The sequence below is a fragment of the Trichomycterus rosablanca genome, chromosome 1 (assembly GCF_030014385.1).
Source record: "Trichomycterus rosablanca isolate fTriRos1 chromosome 1, fTriRos1.hap1, whole genome shotgun sequence".
Lineage (NCBI taxonomy): Eukaryota > Metazoa > Chordata > Actinopteri > Siluriformes > Trichomycteridae > Trichomycterus > Trichomycterus rosablanca.
Genome location: NC_085988.1, coordinates 55,492,148 through 55,513,812, shown reverse-complemented (window position 1 = coordinate 55,513,812; position 21,665 = coordinate 55,492,148). Strand labels below are relative to the sequence as shown.

The 21,665-nt window shown below is 37.0% G+C and overlaps 1 protein-coding gene and 1 long non-coding RNA gene across 2 annotated transcripts; one reads left to right on the top strand and one right to left on the bottom strand.

Annotated features, from left to right (window-relative positions):
• Positions 1 to 1,050: 1,050 nt before the first annotated feature.
• pax4 (paired box 4) lies at positions 1,051 to 9,249 on the bottom strand. Its single transcript, XM_063004337.1, has 7 exons — positions 9,121 to 9,249; positions 6,629 to 6,753; positions 4,849 to 5,064; positions 4,609 to 4,687; positions 3,598 to 3,698; positions 1,773 to 1,845; positions 1,051 to 1,453 (listed from the first exon to the last, which is right to left on the bottom strand). The coding sequence occupies exons 1-7, from the start codon at positions 9,152 to 9,154 to the stop codon at positions 1,146 to 1,148; spliced, it is 936 nt and encodes a 311-aa protein (XP_062860407.1). The 5' UTR covers positions 9,155 to 9,249; the 3' UTR covers positions 1,051 to 1,145.
• Positions 9,250 to 16,719: 7,470 nt separating this feature from the next.
• LOC134322917 (uncharacterized) lies at positions 16,720 to 20,559 on the top strand. Its single transcript, XR_010013994.1, has 3 exons — positions 16,720 to 16,825; positions 17,649 to 17,731; positions 20,471 to 20,559. It is a non-coding gene; the product is annotated as an uncharacterized LOC134322917 (long non-coding RNA).
• Positions 20,560 to 21,665: the final 1,106 nt, after the last annotated feature.

Below are 21,665 nucleotides of genomic sequence, written 5' to 3'. Positions count from 1 at the left end.
AGGTGAAGTGAATAACACTGATTATCTCTTCATCACAGCACCTGTTAGTGGGTGAGATATATTAGGCAGCAAGTGAACATTTTAACCTCCAAGTTGATGTGTTAGAAGCAGGTAAAATGGGCAAGCTTAAGGACTTGAGTTTGACAAGGGCTAAATTGTGATGGCTAGACAACTGGGTCAGAGCATCTCCAAAACTGCAGCTCTTGTGGGGTCTTCCCAGTTTGCAGTGGTCAGCATTTATCAAGAGTGGTCCAAAAATGGAACAGTGGTAAACCGACGACAGGGTCATGGGCGGCCAAAGCTCAGTGATGCATGTGGGGAGCAAAGGCTGGCCCATGTGGTCCGATCCAACAAACGAGCTACTGTAGCCGCAGACCAGTCAGGGTGCCCATGCTGACCCCTGTCCATTGCCAGGAGCACCAACAATGGGCACGTGAACATTGGAACTGGACCACAGAGCAATGGAAGAAGGTGGCCTGGTCTGATGAATCACGTTTTCTTTTATATCACGTAAATGGCCGGGTGCGTGTGCGTCACTTACCTGGGGAACACTTGGCACCAGGATGCACTATGGGAAGAAGGCAAGCCGGCGGAGGCAGTGTGATGCTTTGGGCAATGTTCTGCTGGGAAACCTTGGGTCCTGCCATCCATGTGGATGTTACTTTGACACGTACCACCTACCTAAGCATTGTTGCAGACCATGTACACCCTTTCATGGAAACAGTATTCCCTGATGGCTGTGACCTCTTTCAGCAGGATAATGCTCCCTGCCACAAAGCAAAAATGGTTCAGGAATGGTTTGAGGAGCACAACAACGAGTTTGAGGTGTTGACTTGGCCTGCAAATTCCCCATATCTCAATCTAATCAAGCAATTTAATTAATTTCAGCTTTATGTTTTTTTTCTGGTTATTTTCACTTTATTCTCTGCAGCAGTTTGTGCATTTCTTTTTTGCATTTTATGTTTTATCAAGGTCCTTGGTATATATTTTTTGTAAATGTCTTCTGGGATTAAAGTAAAACTGACAAATTTGGTTTGAAAATCTTGTTTTATTTATTTGCTTTGGTGCCCTCTACTGTTACAAAAGAGTACTTGTACATTCTGCGAGTCTGTTACGTCAAAGAAGCTCTCTAAAAAACTTTACAATCAAACATATTGTCCAGTCAATAAAGGATGAGGAATCCGTTGTGTGAAATAAAATGATGTGTCTTCATCTTTCTCTCTGTGATGGGTCAGTGGGAAGCTTGCTCCAGTATTAGAGCCACATTGAGCAGTTGAGACATTGTGATATCCTGTGTTTTGAGCCAATGGAATAGACGCTCTTTTCTGAGGAACAAATAAGGTTCTGCTGTCCAAATGACTGAATGCTGGCAGTGCCACTCTCTCAGTTTGCCACTTTGCTGACAGAGAGATGGGAGATGTTCTGCTTCCAAAAGAATGTTGCTCTGCCCACCCTGTAAAAAAGGGCAAAAGGGTATTTGGTTTAGTACTTATCTTTAATAAGCTTTGTTCCTGTTTACGTGTGTATGTGATACGTGATTTTGTTAATTATGGTGTTTAATTTTTCCATCAGGGTCAGGTTCATGATGGGTATCCCTGGACTGGACACCAATCTATCATGGGGCATTGGTGATGGCCCCTTCAGACATAGCCAATCATGTCTGTATGTAGACACCCACTGGGCTGATAGAACTCTTCCCTTATCTGTGTATTATTAAAGCTCAGATTTTAAACACCTCATGTCTTAAACTATCTGATTTAGGTTGAACCTACCATGTGATGCCCAACCACTCTCCCCTTTGTTCAGTTCCTGTGTCATCATTGCTTGTCTGTATGAACACCACACCTTTAGAATAAAGAGAAGAAAACCTTAAAGTAACAGTACGTTTAGTGTAATGAAATTCATTAGAACTGGTGCAAACAGCTACATAAATGTCTTATAGCGCTAATTTATAAATGTACTAACTGTAAAAGGTGTGTATTCACTATTCAGCTTTTAAACACAGATTGTGACTTAATTATAACAGTTATGCAATACTACACAGGCAATATGAAATGACAAAAACAGATCTGGAAACTTTGTTTTTTTCCAGATTTTGGAAGGTTAATGACAGGTTAATGTGTTTGTGAAACAAACTTCAGTTCTATAAATGTTGGAGCAGTATGTGCAAGTTTGTAAAGCATGTGACCTGTTTTAAAACAACACAATGAGAATATAGATCTGATGACTTTAGTGACCAAACAATTAAGTGTTATTAAAAACTAAGTTGATGTATTGCCAACAGCTCAGTCTGTGCAGGAAAAAATGGGTTGTGACATGGCCAAACTTTGTGAGAAAATTGTCAATCAATTTCTTTATGCAAGAAAGCAAATAATATAGGTGTTTTACCATTTACTGTACATAATATTGTGAAGAGATTCAGGGAATCCAGACTAAACTCAGTTTATGTACATCAAGGTGGGAAACAACTGTTGAATGTGCCTGACCTTTGGGCCCTCAATTGGTGCTGTATCAAACCGTCATGTTACAGTGAAAAATATAGCAACATAGGCTTAGGAGTATTAAAAACATGGATTTATGAATATCACCCCTTACACTGAATTATATGGTTGGGAAATTAGTGAAATCTAGAAAATGGGCAGGGCCACAAACCAATGAGGGTCAATGGTCATAAGGCCCTACCTAATTTACGGCCATGAAAATTGCATTGCGGACCGTGAAATGAGCCTTTTCCTGTGTAGTATGCAATTTGCTGTGAAATTCAAACTTTAAGGTTTGTGTTTAGCGATTTAATTGAGCGATTTGCTACGAGGTCCATGAAATTAGGCACATTCTCCTATGCAACCTTTGATTGTATAGTTCAGGAATGTCCAGAAACACTGACATTTCTTCGATCTAAGCTCAGCTAAAATGAACTGCTGATCTGAAACCATTATGGTACAGTAAAAACTGTAGCAACATAGACTCAGGAGTATTTTGGAAAACCGTTGTCAGTTAACATAGTACACCAGTGTATCATGAAAGGAAACCTGAAACTCAATTATGCAATGAGAATACTATACATGAACTCTATGCAGAACCCTGCCAAATTCTCTGGGCCCAAGCCTTTCTCAGATAGACTGAAAAATAGTAGCTATGTGTACTGTGGTCAGTACATTTTCAGCTCGAAAAGCACCATCCAAACTATCATTAGCAAAAGGTGCAAAAGTCAGCATCTGTCATGGTATGGTGGTGCATCAATGCCCACAGTGTGGGTGATTTGCACATGTGTAAAAGTACCATTGACAGGAGTTGTATACTGATATTTAATAAAAGAGATATGTGCCATCAAGGTGATATCTTTTCTGTGGTAGTCAGTCTTTTTTCAGCCTAATTATGCTTGCTCCACAACAGCATGGCCTTGTGGACACAGAGTGTGTGTGCCTGACTGGCCTGCCTTTAGTCTAAAACTGTCTCCTTAAACTGTATGGCACAACATAAAGAGAAAAATCATATAATGGCAACCACAGACTGTTGAGTAGTAGTCTTGTAGTAGTCTTGTAGTAAAACAGTTTAATTAAACTGGGAAGATGTAGACTGCTTATAATAGTAATTTACCTGTGATGTGTCCTGCGGGTTGCTGTCTGTTGGCTGTTGATTCATTTTTTCCTGGGTAAACAAATTCTGCCTCTCCTTATTTATTTGATTACAAAGTGTATCTGCACAAAACAATTCATTATTATTATCTGAAACATACTTATATACTTATATAAAATTTGCTCATTATTCCACCCTTAATATCATTTACACCAAACCCTACCAGACATTATGAACCCAAGATTGTTCATGTTTTGTTTAGTCATCTTCATTTAATTTGTTAATATACATACATTTCTGCATTTTAGGCCTGAAACACATTCCCCAGAAGAATGGGACATGAGCAATTTGAACTAGTAATGATGTTAAAAAACCTAAATATTGATGTGATTTTGATGTGATAAATATTGATGTGATTTTAATGTTATAAATATTTATGTGATTTCACATCATACAAATGATGACAACAGGTGATTGTAATCATGATCTGGGGAAAAAACTATTTGAACTTTGCAACAAAGTACCAGTGTTATTCATTTGTGGTCTCTAATTACTTTAAAACACAAGTTAAAATACAGTATGTACTGGATGTACTGTACAGTATATTAAATAACAAGCAACCCTGAATACTTGTTTTTCCCTATTGTACCTTCTGCTAACAAAACACCTTGAACACAATCCTTTAAATTGTGTAACAAACCCATGGCGGAATGCCACTCCACTGCGGAGTCTCAGTTTTATTTGTGTAATTCAGCTGTATGGATCATAATGTATTTTTTCCTATTTATTTTTCATTATAATAGGGGGTATTGAGGTCAACCTATGCTTGGCTGCTTTTACGACTTTACCCTAACCAGTGATGACTGACTCGCATGATGATTGACTTTTCTGTCCTCCAATTCTTAAATGAATTTATTTTTAATTATTTTTTAAATTAAAAAAATATTAAATTGTCTTCTTAATTTAAAATGAATTGTCTTGCTATTAATAGTGGCTGACAGAACTGTGATGACTATGCAAGTAAAATTTTACCATCTTGTGTGTGTTTTTCCATTCCAGTCATGTTCCCGTCATGTTGAATCTTCTTGAGTATGCGATTAATTGAAGAAACCTGTAAAGGTTCATTAGGTTAGAAATTCAGAAATTCCCAGTATCACAACTCCAGCTGAACTAAAATAAACCTTACCTATTTTTACATAAGGATGATTAAACAGTGCATACACCAACATGCAATAGTTTTACAGAAATGTATCATAAGAACTTAGGACTTACACTGGGAACTTTGTCAGCTTTACACACTTGCTCTGCCGAGAGCTTCTTGCGAATCTCCCATGCGAATAGTGTTGGACTGCTGCGTTTGTACCGCACTATATTAGAGATAACATCAGGTGTGAGAAGCCTCGGTCTGCTGCCTCCAGTGGCTTTGGGGACCCAGAGGCCAGTGCACCTATACCAGTGTAGAATCTTACTGACACAGCCACTGGAAACCTGCACATTACAATTCTCTTTTAATATTTTATTAATGCTCTGTGTGCATGTGTAAAGCAAAGTTTAAAAAAAGACAACACCATAAACCACCATTATTTGCTTTTTTTTCTTCTTTATTTTACATGCCTAGGTTTTAAAGCATGTATTTTTTCCCTTTTTCTCACAGTTTAGTTTTGTTTGTTTTTTTTCAATTCCCCACTCTGATACCTAAATATTGAACTTGCACAATGGTGAGCTAGTGCATTTATATCCTATTCCACCTGAGCACTTTTATAAAGCACTAATTAGCTGATTATTTTAATTAGATATGTTTGAGCGGGAAAACTAAAATGTACACAAATCCTAATAAGTTACTTTTAATCACAAACCCACAATTGGACAGACCCAACTGGTGTAGATCTATTAGATTTTTTTGCTTTGGATTTCTTCACATGCAAATGGGATTGGTCCTAGTTCCTGTAGTAATAATAATAATATTAACATTACAAAACTTTAACATCATTCATTTATCTTTATTAACTGCCAAAGTCTTGCCAACACCGAGCACCATGTGGGCCCACAATGTGTAAACCAGAATCACTGAAAAACCACCTCCTTGTTTCTACACTCACTGTCCATTTTATCAGCTCCACTTACCATATAGAAGCACTTTGTAGTTCTACAATTACTGACTGTAGTCTGTCTGTTTCTCTACATACCTTTTAACCTCCTTTTACTTTGTTCTTCAATGGTCAGGACCCCACAGGACCACCACAGAGCAGTTATTTTTGGGTGGAGGATCATTCTCAGCACTGCAGTGACACTGACATGGTGGTGGTGTGTTAGTGTGTGTTGTGCTGGTATGAGTGGATCAGACACAGCAGTGCTGATGGAGTTTTTAAATACCGTGTCCACTCACTGTCCACTCTATTAGACACGCCTACCTAGTTGGTCCACCTTGTAGATGTAAAGTCAGAGACGATTGCTCATCTATTGCTGCTGTTTGAGTTGGTCATCTTCTAGACCTTCATCAGTGGTCACAGGACGCCCATGGGGCGCTGTTGGCTGGATATTTTTGGTTGATGGACTATTCTCAATCCAGCAGTGACAGTGAGGGTTTTTAAAACTCCATCAGCGCTGCTGTGTCTTATCCACTCATACCAGCACAACACACACTAACACACCACCACCATGTCAGTGTCACTGCAGTGCTAAGAATGATCCACCACCTAAATAATACCTGCAATACCAAAGCATGCAGAGAAACAGATGGACTACAGTCAGTAATTGTAGAACTACAAAGTGCTTCTATATGGTAGGTGGAGCTGATAAAATGGACAGTGAGTGTAGAAACAAGGAGGTGGTTTGGCTGATCAGTGTATAACCTCTATTGTGCCTGCTGTAAGCTGTATTAATAATAAAAAATAAAAAGTTTTATCTTAGACAAAAGACTAAATTTCCTTTTTCTCTACCATGATGAAAAGGTAAAGCTAAATAAATATATTTTAAATATAAAATATATTATATTTTAAATGATAAGATATTATAAGATAGGTGAAACAGGCTCTGTGAATGATTGCAGTACCTTGAGAATCCTGGAGATTTCACATGGGCGCACACCCTCTGATGCCAGCTCTATCATCAGCTTTCTTTTATGTGCAGGTAGGGGACGACCATTCAAGAATCTTCCTCCAAGCTGGTTCAGACTGCCTTCCTCCAAAACATTATAAAATGGATTACTTTTGTACACAGCCAGTGTTAAATTAACAAACTTGTTGCTAAATACAAATTAATATTAAATTTGTATTTAAACAACATATTAAATAATACTGTAATTGCACTAGGCATTTAACCCTGGTTTTGCTATATTTAACTTCTATTTAAGCTCAATACACTGTTTAAACATATTTGTTTTTTGTTGTTGTTTCATTTTACATGTGTACCAGCTAATATATCTGAATACTGAATACTTCTTTTAAGCAAACAAGCTTTAATTTCTTAAACATAACAAATTATTACATTCTGCAACTGTCATTTCTGCCAGACTAGTATTTATATGTTATTTATAAATGAATTTTCCACACATACAATTAGGATTTTTGCTATCAAGAAAAGATTATTAAATAGTCTATCATGAAAGTCAAAGCAGACAAAACAGAAAAAAAGAGAAAAAAAAGAAAAAAGAAAAAATAAGTTAATAAATAATGATCCACATATTTATAAATATTTATACATATTTATAAATGTGCAAGATAAAATAATACACATTTTATATATGAAGGTGGAGTCTGCAGCAAATCCAAATCGATCCTATACAGGAAACAAAATAAAAATGGATTTATTTCCTACTGTTCTGAGAGCACAATTTTGATATACAGTTTTTGCAAGAATTTAACCTGCTTATTTAAAAGAAAATACAAAATGTGCAATAGCTTTTGCACGTCTTTTATTTTTTTCCAACATGTTAATTTAAGCCAATAAAGAGATCTTGTGTTTTTCCATGTACAAAAGTTTGTTGAATGTGGTTATTTAATTTTTACTTAATCTACAAACTTTTGAACTTGTAACATGTAACTGAAAGTGGCCACACAGTTGCATAGGACTTTATATAACGTCGTACTCTCAACAAGTTCTGTAAATACAAATCCTTCAAAATTCTGTATAGTGCAAACCCTGTTGATTGTATAATTTGAATGCTTAAAAATAAGTTTAGATTGAGTGAATACAGCAAGAGCACAAAATTGTAAAATACCTGCTCGACTTCTAAACGTACCTTAATGACATTTAATGCCAAGAGTGAGTAAAACATTACAGATAGAGAATCATGTATGGTAAACTGGATTCAACTGTTTATATAAAACAATGGGATTAAATGATTCATTTAAAGTACTGATTAATCTGAAATAACCCCACCAGGACTTAAACAAAACATTATAATTTTGTTTTAGGTCTATATGGATGTTATGGATTTTTTATTTATTTATTTATTCAATGCAGTCATGTAACTACGATTACCACAAAATATTTATTAAAATAAATGATCCCAATTAAATAGTAATAAAATAATACATAATAATAGTAATCCCAATTTATATCTCCTCCTTAGTGAAACCTTTACAATGATGTAAGTCACCCATGCCATGTGCACTGATGCACCCCAATAACATGACGGATGTTGGCTTTTGTCTCATATGCTGATAACAGTTCGAAAGGTTCGTTTTATCTTTGACACAGAAAACTCAACATCTATTTTTCCTGAAAACAAGCTGAAACTCATCCAACCACATCACACATTTCCGGTCTTTCAGAAAGTTATACTTTTGTTACCTTTTTTTTATAATTCTTTATTTATTGACGTTTAACATCACAGAGATTTCAGTACAGCTTTATACACTTTTTTTTAACATTTCCTTCCCCTTTCATTCTCTACCCACCATGGAGGGAAGAAAACAATAGTAAAAATAATAACAACAATAATAGTAATAATAATAATAATAATTCAAAAGAAACTATGTACAAGTAGGGAGTGATCTCTTGTGTATACTTTTATTACCTTAATAAGACTTATTAAGATTTTTAGAGTAAATTGTAATATGCCAATCTATTTCTTGAAAAGCAGTATAGCAAATTATAATTAAAAAATATACATAAAATTTTTTGTTTAAGCCCTTGTGAGGGTTTACTATTATTTTGGATATTTTATCATAAAATAAAAAATTAATTCCAGTTTAACATCCCATACATATTACATTATTTTCTATCGGTGATGCTTTAGTATGTCCGGCGTTTAACGAATTTAAAGTTACTTTTAGAAGGCAGTATATATTTTACAATTGCGCGAACAGAGACGCGAGCGCACGACTCACGCGCAGAGAGCTCAGAGCTCGTGACATTAAGAAGCGAGCGCGATGCTACTTCGAGAAAAGTGTTTCTGCGATTAAATTTACTGAGTTACTCGATTTAAACTTATTTGTTAGCACTTAAAATCACTTAAAAGTCACCTCATTCCATAGAACTGGACATTTTCTCAACAGTTAACCGTTACAGACGTGTAATTATGTTCGAAATAACACTAACCTTCGTTTGGCTGAGCTGGATTTGTGCCGCACATCCCGGTAAGCTTCGTGTGTTGATAAAACGACCTGTAGTATAACACCAGTTAGAAGTGGAAACATGCCTATAAAAGTGTTATTATATAGCCAGGGAGTATAACCCTTGTCTATCAGAAGAGAAATATTCGCCTTTATAAGCGTCTTACTTACTTCTCTTCTCTCTCTCTCTCCCTGACTGCGTTCACTCACATATAACCGCAGTTCTTATTTAGGTGACGTAGCAACAAAAAGCAAACAGTCCCATCCAACACTGCTAACATGTCTAGAATTAATTCTATTAACAATTATATGCTATAAAATAAATACATGCCCATGCTTTTGGAACATAAAAGCTGTCCTGTGAGGTTATTACTTTTTTCACCTACTTTTAGCACATTAGGTTCACATCTAGATAGATAGATAGATAGATAGATAGATAGATAGATAGATAGATAGATAGATAGATAGACAGACAGACAGACAGACAGACAGACAGACAGACAGACAGACAGACAGACAAAGCGATAGATAGATAGATAGATAGATAGATAGATAGATAGATAGACAGACAGACAGACAGACAGACAGACAGACAGACAGACAGACAGATAAAGCGATAGATAGATAGATAGATAGATAGATAGATAGATAGATAGATAGATAGATAGATAGACAGACAGACAGACAGACAGACAGACAGACAGACAGATAAAGCGATAGATAGATAGATAGATAGATAGATAGATAGATAGATAGATAGATAGATAGACAGACAGACAGACAGACAGACAGACAGACAGACAGACAGACAGACAGACGATGATAGATAGATAGATAGATAGATAGATAGATAGATAGATAGATAGAGAGATAGATAGAGAGATAGATAGATAGATAGATAGATAGACAGATAGACAGATAGATAGATAGATAGATAGATAGATAGATAGATAGATAGATAGATAGATAGATAGATACTTTATTGATCCCAAAGGAAATTAAAGCCCCACATACATACACATACGTATATACCCATATACATACACACATGCAAATACATACACATATATACTCATGTACACATATGTAAATACATACACACACACACACACACTCACACACACACACACACACACACACACACACATATATATACATTTGCACATGCATGTGCATACAAGTACATACACACATGGCTACATTAGGACCCTCAGTCTTTAGCTACAGCCAATCGTCCCTGCCTGGTGGAGTTGTAGAGCCTAATGGCTCTGGGTACGAATGACTTTCGAAGCCTGTCCATGGAGCAGCTCTGAGACGGCAGCCTGTCACTAAACATGCTCCTCTAAATGTATATCAGATAAACCCTTCTTTATCTTTTGAGTCCCAGCTATGCATGCAGGTATATAAAGAATGAGTAGCTGTAATGAGATGATTAGTCAAAAAGGTTATTGTTAAAATGGCTTTGTGTATTATTTACATGTATTTGATTAATTTTATATATTTTTTTCAGAATCAAAGGTAAAACTAATGAAGCAAATAGGACTACAACCTACATATACAGTATAAGGTAAGAAATTCATTTGTGGACTACACTGGTGGCTCTGTTATGCTGTGGCAGAGCATTTTCAGCATGGTTTGGGTCCACTTGTCCACTTGAAAATGGATTACTTATAGGTTTATAAGGCTTAAATGAAACTCAATTCTTTGATGAGTAGAGGAATAATGTCAGTCATATGCTATAATTAAAATCTGTTAATGATGTTAGATAGATGTGTTGAACATCAAAATACTAACCGAATAAATGTGTAAACAATGGTGTTACTTCCAGGGACCTGGCAATGAGCATTAATCTGTTGTATTGTTTCATGGTGGCCTAACACCTTACAAAACACTTTTGTTCATAGACGTACACATACTAAACGAAACATGTCGGTATTGTTTTAGCTGGGTAAACAGACTGATTAAGATAATATTAAGTGTCATGTTCTTTCAAAATGTATAATATTTGCACATCATTCTGTAGTTTTGATAGCTTCACTATTATTCACTGTTGGCTTTTTAGTGTAGGCCTCCTTTCTTTGAAATCAGAAGTAAAGGAATTCCACTCTCTTGCTTGTATTGTTCAATTACAAGTATTTTAGTAGAGTGAATAACTGCCATTGATCAATCTTGACTTGTTTGTTTTGACAATGTACATTTGTGCAAAGTAAGACTATGTTAATTTTACAAACAATACAGTTTGCTGGAAGATGATTTAAGAAGATAGTCCCTGTCAAATGAGAGCATGTCAATCTACAAAGAAGAAATTCTTAATATATGTAACACAGACTACACAAACCCACCCTAAAATGAGCATTTTTATATCATAATGGATTTTGTACAGTTATTACATAAACACAATAAAATAGATGCTGGGGCAGTCACGTGACCAGAGCATCCTTATGTATATGATTGCGGGGCTGAGCAATGCCAATCACATTGACTTTCTTCATGTCAATCACTTTGACTTTCTTAAAACAAACAATTGAAAATCTGTTCCCAAGTCGACTGCCATATGGTAAAGTGCTTTTTATAAATCATAAATCCATCATCTAGCCTCTTTTATTACATTTTCTTTCAAACATGAGCAAATACAGGCGGATGGGACAAATGCGGCCTGATTGTGGTTTATTTATAAAAATACGGAGGTGCAAACCCTCACAGATGTCTCTTGTCTAGCCAGCAGATAAAATGTGCTGTAAACGTTTCTAAGGAAATATTTGGAGAGTAAATATTAGCGAGATAGAAGCCGCATGAGCCTCGTATTGGGTCCTGTTTAATGACTAATTGGGCATCATTAGGTCAATCCACTCAGGTCAAAGACGGTGAAAATAAAAGTTGAATTTTAAAATGCCATATGGTCCAAATTACATATTAACTCCTGCTTACACAGTAATATGCTTAAGACATATACCTGTGGAATATATAGCGGGTGATGGGTGATTTAAACGCCAGGGTCTCCTTACCAACCAGTGGAAAAGTCAGAGAGAATTTTGTATTACTACGTGTATGTATTACTACAACCAGCATCCACACAGACAGGGTATTATATTGTAGTAATGTGTGCTTTGTTGTGTTACAATTTATTGTGATGTTATATATAGTGATTTTTAATCAAAACTAATTGTACAAGACTTAGAAATAGAACTGGTAGTTTTTTCGGTGCGTAAATCTGTTGAAAGAGATAAATGCATGCTTAACAGTTTAGTCTTGGCTTGAATACATGTTTATTCCATGTAATATCCAGCAGACAGATCATATAGTGCATACTAATTTCGTTTTTCACTTTCACCGTGCTATTATTCTTCATTAAAGTGGTACATTGTACTCGCGTAAAAGTGCTCAGAAGGCTATCCAAATGCGCACTGAGCGAACCAAAAGACGCGTTTAGGAACTTTTGTTTAAAATAAAAAAACACCAAGTTCAGGACAGGTGCCAGAAATATTTTTCATGCAATGTAGTTTTGTTTCTTCAGCTTTTCTTGTTAGTGACGGTACACAAGTGTCAAAGTAATAATAATTCTTTCTCACAATCGCTTTTTTATTTAACATTTATGGTAGATAATGATGCTTTTCATCGGTGCGGTACAAACCTGGTTCAAGACCTATCGTCTCCATCATACTGTACAACTTATTGTATGCAAGAAAACTGGGACTATATGTTATTTACAGGTTGGCAGTTGAAACAACAAATCTTACCATCAAAAAGAAAAGACGGGGTGGCTATAAATGTATTAGATGGATGGATGGATGGATGGATGGATGGATGGATGGATGGATGGATGGATGGATGGATGGATGGATGGATGGATGGATGGATGGATAGATAGATAGATAGATAGATAGATAGATAGATAGATAGATAGATAGATAGATAGATAGATAGATAGATAGATACTTTATTGATCCCGAAGGAAATTAAAGCCCCATAGCATTATACAACTATGAAAGTACACTACAAAAAAATTCAAATGCGAAATAACAAAACGCGAAGAACATCGTACAAATAATAGTACAGATACAGAACTGAACATATACAACAATAAAGACCTTCAATGTACCTGTATTTTACATGTATTGAATAGCTGTAGCAAGTCAACACCACAAGTGAGGTTAAATAAATGGATGAATGAATGAAAAAATTAAAGGCATGTGCAAATGTGTAAATAAATAAATGAATGGATGTGCAGGGAGATTCAGTTTTAAATGCATGAATATGCAAGAAGATGCAGTTTCAAGTACAGTTAAAAATTACAGTTTGCAGTACAAAGTTTCAAATATAATAGTGACAAGTTTAGATTAATTTAACAATAATAGTATTATTGCACTATGGTCCAGTGTAGCCATATATATCAGCAAAAGGTTTAGGAACCCACTAAAATACCAAATTCTATAGGGAGGCTTTTTTTCCCATTACATTGCATTTTTAAAACATTTAAACCATCTGACCAATATAATTGTTGGAACTTATTGTTTGAATATAATCTGAGAAAGGTTTGGTTACTCGTGCCTTATCCTCTCTATCACATTTACTGCCTACTTACAGCACAGTGACTGTGGTTAAACGGTGGGCAGTGAAGCTTCAAACACCAGTTATTCTTGCAAGCAAGAAACTATGTCAGTGTTGCTGCGTTCATACAAAATGCATTACTACAACTATCTTTCGTAGAGAAAAGACAAAATGTACTGCGGATTTCAGCATAAGCCAAGTGTATTAAAGCGGGTAAAGTATACGTTTTTATGTGCGAAATTCTGCATGAAGAGTTTAAATCAAACCTGCTGTTTTGGCATAAATTAAGATTTTGTTTACAAAATGTTATATAGTGTACTCATAACTTAAGTACTTGACATTAAGCCGGTACATTACGCACGGAAACGGGATGATAAAATTATAAACATAGTATTTTAGGTATCCGCAAAAATTGGTCTTTTGAGGGAAAACTTGGAGCAGACTGACTGCCTAAAAACGCTGCACACGCTTGTTTTTTTTGTTGTTGTTTTTTTTAAAGAGTGGCCTCAAAAGCACTTGTTTTCAATGAATCAAAACATTACCTATATCCCCTCATTGTTTTAATTATAATTTTGTATAAAAAAAAAAAAAAGAAAAAATCTGATATAAACTCATTTATAAAGTGCAAATAATGGCAAATGTTTTAGCTCGGCAATTACATTATTTTTGCATTTTGTTTTAACCCAGAGCTTATTTCGTCCTGAAAGCCCACTGCCCTGCACCACCTAACAGATGGTGAGCAAATGATCGAGCCCTTCATGAACTAAACCCTGCAGAACAGTGGGCCTCCATGACCTGAGTTGGGGAAACCTATAGTTCAAGTATTTTGATATGAGCAAATAGCGTCATCTACTGGAAAACAAGTATAATGACACACCAGACAAGCTGCCTAAAAATTTATTCTTGTTTCGCAAAAATACCAGAAAAAGCAGTAAAAATACAAACTAAATAAATTAAACGTTTTTAAATTATAGCACAGAATTAAGAAATAGAACATAGAACATGACCCCAAGGTCAAATGTATCTGGACATCTCCTAATCATTGGAATCAGTTGTTTCAGCACAGAGCCTGTTCAAAACCTTGACCTTAGCGCACCGGGCCTTCTTGTTTTGCTGGTATAAGGCCCAACCTTAGCCTCGTTTTAGTGCACACTTAATTTTAGTCCCAAGCCCAGGTAAATAGGGAGGGTTGTGTCAAAAAGGGCATCCGGTGTAAAAACTGTGACAAACCAAATATGCAGATTAAAAGACATATTTACATATTGGATTAGTTGAGGGCCAGCTTAACAACAACCACTCTAGTACTCTTGGTCAGCAGAGTACTGGTGGAAACTATGTTACTGTTGGGCCAAGGAGGAGGAGGAAAAGGATAGGGGGACGGCTGAATGGCTGCAATGAACGCATATTTTAAGAAGAAGGAGGAACACATGGTAATAAAGAAGAGTGGGAGAAGGTGCACAATGGTGGACTTTATACTATGCAGTAAATTGTAAGGTGAAGAGGAGGAAGAGAGTGTGGGCAGAACCAAGGATGAGTTGAGACAGGTGCTGGATGGTGGTAAAGAGGAACTAGACAACTGGGCAATGTCCACAAAACTGGTGACGAAATCTGCTAGGAGATGCTTGATGTGACATCTGAACAGAGAAAGGATGAAAAGAGACTTGGTGGTGAAATGAGAAAGTGCAGAAAATGAGCAATTACCCTGGATTAGCAAGTAGGAAGTAAGTGGAGCTGACAGGCTGACAGACGAGTTTAGTCAGTAGTCTCCATACAGTATGATGTTCATAAATGACAGTGATTTGAAGCAAGAGTAGGGAGCAGGTTGAGGAGAGCCCTGAAAGATGGAGTTAAGCATTGGAGAGAAGGGGAATGAAAGTTAGCAGAAGTAAAATGAAGTACATGTGCAGGAATTAAAGGGAGGGAGGGGAACAGTTACGTTGCAAAGAGTTAAAATGATAAAGGGGACAAGTTTAAATACGTGGGGTTAAGTGTACAAAGTAATAGAGAGTGTGACAGAGAGGTGAAGAAGAGAGTGCAAGCAGGGTGAAGTGGATTGCGTAGCGTGACAGAAGTGATTTGTGATAAAAGAGTATCTGCCAGAGTGAAAGGGAACGTTTACAAGACATGATAAGACCTGCTATGTTATGTGGCTTGGAGGCAGTGGCACTGACTAAAAGACAGAAAAGGGAACTGGAGGTGACAGAGATGAAGATGCTGAGATGCTCACTGGAAGTGACAAGGATAGACGAGATAAGGAACGAGACTATAAGAGGGACAGTGCAGGTAGCTTATTGTTTTGGATACAAAGGGAGGCCAGATTTGAGATGGTTTGGAAATGTGCAGATGAGGGATGAGAGTTATATTGGGAGAAGAGTCCCGAGGAAGGAGGCAGGAGAGGGAGAGGAAGGTCAAAGAGGAGGTTTATGGATGTGGTGAGGGAAGACATGCAGGTGCTTGGGGTGACAGAAAAGGATGCTCAGGATAGGGAGAGATGGAGACAAATGATTTGCTGTGGTGACAACTAACGGAAAAAGCCGAAAGAAGAAGAAAAAGAAGAAGAAAAAAAAAAAGAAAAAAATGGATCATTAGACCAGTGCTATATACAGTAAGAAAACAGTGCTGGTCAAAACATCTGGGCAGAACTGTTTAAATAATGTCTGTGTAAAATAGAGATTAAAACATGGAACATAATCCAAAAACGTTAACAAAGGATTTCCACTAAACATGAAGGGAGTTGTAAAGAGATGCAACAACTTTGACATGAACATATTCATGACATGAATATCTTTTTTTCCCTTTTTAGCGCATCCAATTGCCAGATTGCGTCATGCTTCCTCTCCACTAATGCCGATTCCTGCTCTGATTGAGGAGAACAAAGCTAACCCACGCCCCCTCTGACACGTGGGCAGCATGCCGTTTGCATTTTATCACCTGCACTTTGACGAGTGCAGTGCAGCTCAGCGTTGTGTACAGAGCGACACACCCTGAGAGCACTCTTTTCTCATCTCTGTGCAGACACCATCAATCAGCCAGCAGAGGTCATAATTGCACGAGTCCTGGGAGAGAGACCCCATCTGGCTTAGTCCCGCCCATATCTGAACAACAGGCCAATTGTTGTTCATGTGGCCGCTCAGCCTTAGCCGGTAGGCAGTGCTTAGATTCGATACGATGTATTCAAGATACCAGTTTTGGTTCCAGCGTGTGTTTTACAGCTGCGCCACCTGAGCGGCAAGATTAATCATTTTTAATGAAGTTTATTCCCTAAACTGATTTTTAACAGTTATCATTTCAATTTATTCATGTGTAAGCCATAAAGCCATTTATGTGTTGAGATAATTTAATTAGTAGCATTTGGTAGCTAGTACTAGAGTAAACTTTGGTTAGTATTTGATAGTTACAAATGTACATTTTTGCTAGCTTTTGGTAGCTATTACCTAGTATATTTTGGTAAAAATTTGGTAGCTAATGACAGGTCTCCTAGCATATGGTAGCTAGTAGCTATTGGGTAAATTGATGTTAGCATGTGGTAGTTAGTAACAAGTAAATTGTTGTTAGGTTTTGGTAGCTAGTAACATGCAATTTCTTGTTAGTATTTGGCAGCCAGTAACAGGTACATTTTCGTTAGCATTCGGAAGCTAGTGGCAGGTTATTGTTGTTAGCATTTGTTAATTACTGACAGGTAAATTGTTGTGTTTGCTAGCTAGTGACAGGTAAATTGTTGTATTTGCTAACTGGTAACAGGTAAATTGTTGTTTGTGTTTGCCAGCTAGTGACAGGTAATTTCTTGTTTCTATTTGGTAGCTTGTGACAGATACATAGTTGTTGATTTTTGATAGCTATAGGGTCAGGTAAATTTCAATTTCCAATATTTCAAGAAAGATATTAGCCACAATAAATGTAAATGTAGGCTGGTCAGTTCCTAAGTAAATATTTGTCCTCTTAAAAATTCTTATGACTATTTTTTAGGTTTGTCTGATATGCCTGATGTGAACAGAACGGCTATGTACAATGCTATGTCTGGCGTCAACAGATCTTGACTGCATATTTAAGTAAGTAGTCAAAGTTTTTTTAGTACTTAAAGAGAGGAATGTAAAGTGTTGTAAAATGAAAAGTGCTTAATGAAATATTATGCTGTTTCATGCTGTGCTCTGAGCATCTTAGCATTTTATACAGGTGACCATTTTTTATTTTATATCAGGTTAATTTCAGTCAAACCATACAAATGTCAAATAGCTCTGTCTGTTCTTATTTGTCCTCCATTGCTTAAATGTAAATTTACACTGATGATGATGGGTAATAGAAGTGTAAATAGAACTAATTAATTTTAATTTGACTTTTTAAATTGTACAGTTCAGGGCTTGTACGGGTAAGGCATTATCCTTGTGATTAAAATGATTAGCATAGCTGCTGAATTATGAAACGAATGTGTATAAACATAAAAACCCCTTTTCCAAAAACGTTGGGACACTTTCTAAAAATGCAATAAAGACTAAAGTATATGATTTGCTAATTCACTTGATCATTTATTAAACAGACAAAAGGAAAATGTTTTTTTTATACTTTTCTTTTATTTAGAAAGTGATGCCTGCAACACACTCAAAAAATCAGACAGTGGTATGGTTTTGGTATTTGGTAGCTAATGACAGGTCTCTTAGCATTTGGTAGCTATAGTAACAAGTACATTGTTGTTAGGTATTTGTAGCTAGTAACATGCAAGTTGGTGTTAGAATTTGGAAGCTAGTTACAGGTAAATTTTTGTTAGCATTTAGTTACCCAATAAGTATTTGGTAGCTAATGACAGGTACATTTTTCTTAGCATTTGGCAACTATTATCAAGTAAATTGTTAGCATTTGGTAGCCAGAAACACATCATTTTTTGTAAGCATTTGAGAGATAGTACCTGATACAGTGTTGTCAGCATTTAGTTATCTAGTAATAGGTACATTTTTTTTTTTTAATCTACTTTTTCCCACTTTTTCCCCCCAACTTTTATCCCCATTCTAGTCGTGTCCAATTACCCTGATTGTGTCCTCTATACTGATTCGACCCTTTGCCACTGACTGAGGACGCCACTCAACTGACTTGCGCCTCCTCCGGCACGCAATCAGTACAGCCTGCATTTTTCACCTGCATGAGCCGAGTTCATACACCGAGAGACAGTGCGCACGGAGGGTCACACCCCCCTCAATGTTATTCCTCAGCCCTGTGCAGGCGCCGTCAGTCAACCAGCAGGGGCCGCAGTTGTACCAGTCATGAGGACCTATGCTCCGACTTCTACCCCTAAGCCCCTGAACAACAGCCAAACGTTGTTCATACTACCGCCCAACCCAGTCGGAAAGGTAGAGCTGAGTTTCGATACGATGCATCTAGAAACCCAACTCTGGTGAGCCAGCGTACTTTACCCCTGCGCCACCTGAGCGGCCTAATAGGTACATTTTTATTAGCATTTGTTAGTTACTGAGAGGTAAATTGCTTTGGTTTACCTGACCCTATAGCTATCAAATACCAACAACATTTGATCTATTACAAGCTACCAAATAGAAACAAGAAATTACCTGTCACTACTAACAACAATCTATCACACTAGCTAGCAAATACAATTCAGGACTTCAAAAGCAGGTAAGGCATTAAAACAATTAGCATAGCTGCTAAATTATGAAACTGACATATACCTAAAATATATAAATGGACAGTGGCATGTTTATAACTGGGTCACATCACTTTTTTGTTATGCTTTCATTTGGGAATTGGAGACATTAATTGTTGCAGTTTTGCAAGTGGATTTTTTGCCCATTCTTGCTGTATGAAATACTTGAGCTGGGATTGTATAGGGCAGTTGTAGCCTAGCGGTTAAGGTACTGGACTAGTAATCGAAAGGTTGCTGGTTCAAGCCCCGCAACTGTCAGGTTGCCACTGTTGGGCCCTTGAGCAAGGCCCTTAACCCTCAATTGCTTAGACAATATACTATACACCTACTGTAAGTCGCTTTGGATAAAAGCGTCCGCTAAATGCCGAAAATGCTAATGTAATGTAAATGGATTGTCCTGCTGAAATATACTTTATGTGGGGAAAGACTTTTCCAAGTTTCTGGAAAAGACATCCTTTTGGTGGCAGCATATTTCTCTCCAAAATACCAATATAAGTCTCCACATCGAAGCTACCTTTACATATATGCAGATTACCCATGTTGTGGTCACCGATACACCCCCATGCCATCACAGATGCTGTTTTTTTTGCACTGTTTGTTGGTAACAGTCTGGATGCATCTTTGACACATAAAATTGTCCATTTTGAAAAGTTGTCTAAGCAAATGAAAGGTTCAACAGGTGCACTGGAGAGGCAACAGAAAGATAACCCCGAAAAACAGAATGGTTTTGCAGGTAGTGGCCACAGACAATAACAGACACGACCGTAAAAAGGAATAAACCCAGCAACCCATACCTTTATATAATTGATTTATTACACGTAGCATTTCATGTGGCTGAAACACATGAATTCAAAAAGTAGAAGGGGTGTCCCAGTACTTTTGCCCATATAGTGTAGTTTAGGTTGGGAAACACCAAAGTGTACCTTTAAGCTGGGACATACAGTACCAGTCAAAAGTCTGGACACACTTTTCCATTCAATTGAATGGAAAAGTGTGTCCAAACTTTTGACTGGTACTGTACTTGGAGTGTTATTTTGTTTTTTGGTTGCTGACATTGCTTTTTGGTGAAATGTTGCAATACTAACACTGACTAATAATGTTTTAATTTGTTTTTCTTTAAGCATTTTCTCCCCTTTTTCAGCACGTCCAATTGCCCGATTGCGTAATGCTTCCTCTCCAGCAATGCCGATCCCTGCACTGATTGAGGAGAACAAAGCTAACCCACGCCCCCCCCGACACGTGGGCAGCATGCCGTATGCATCTTATCACCTACACTTTGATGAGTGCAGTGCAGCTCAGCATTGTGTACAGAGCGACACACCCTGAGAGCACTCTTTTCTCATCTCTGTGCAGACACCATCAATCAGCCAGCAGAGGTCATAATTGCACCAGTCATGAGAGAGAGAGAGAGAGAGAGAGAGAGAGACCCCATCCGGCTTAGTCCCGCCCATATCTGAACAACAGGTCAATCGTTGTTCATGTGGTTACTCAGCCTTAGCCGAGGGCAGAGCTGAGATTCCTCTGAGATCCCAGCTCTGGTTCCAGCGTGTGTATAAATATATTTTTTTACCGCTGCACCACCTGAGCAGCCTTATTGTTTTAATTTTTTTTTGTAATTTGCAATTTTAGGTTTTCAATTTTTATTTTTAAGTATTCGTTCCTTTCCAATTTCTTTTATTTTTATTCATTTGTTACATTTAAATGTTCAAACTAAATGTAAAAAGACAACATGGGTAAAAACAAAATGCAACTTTTAAATAATTTCATTATTATTAGAGATAAAGATTTATTTAAAACCTATATCACCCTGTGAAAAAATAATTGCCCTCTAGCTACTAAATCAAACAGTAAACCAAGTATGATTGACAACTTGGTTCAATTTCGCTATGCACACCCAGGCATGATTACTGCCAGATGTGTCATATCTAAATACCACTTAAATAGAACCTGTCTGTGAAGCAGGCTAAAAGGTCTTAAAAATCAGCACATGATGCAGCGTTGTAAAGAGATTCCGATACAGATGTGAAAGTTTTTGAAATCTACAAGTCTGGAAAGGGTTACAAAGCCATTGCTAAGGTAATGGGACTCCAGTGTCCTACCAACATTTTTTACCAAAAACGCAATGACAACACATTTAAGAGGTCGAAAAAGAACCCAACATTCAAAGAACTGTAGGCCTCATTTGCTTCAGTTATGGTCAATGATTTCACAATAAGAAAAACACAATGGCATCCATGGCATAACTGAAAGGCGCTAACCCAAAGACTCATCATCCTCATTCCATCATTCCAACAGTCAAACATAGTGGTGACATTGTGATGGTCCAGGGCTGCTTT

Coding starts and splice junctions, on each gene's coding strand:
- pax4 (XM_063004337.1), bottom strand. CDS start 9,154: ATGTGCGGCACAAATCCAGCTCAGCCAAACGAAG. Junction 5,065..6,628: donor AAATCTCCAGGATTCTCAAG/GTACTGCAATCA, acceptor TGTAATGTGCAG/GTTTCCAGTGGCTGTGTCAG. Junction 1,846..3,597: donor ACCCGCAGGACACATCACAG/GTAAATTACTAT, acceptor TTTATTCTAAAG/GTGTGGTGTTCATACAGACA.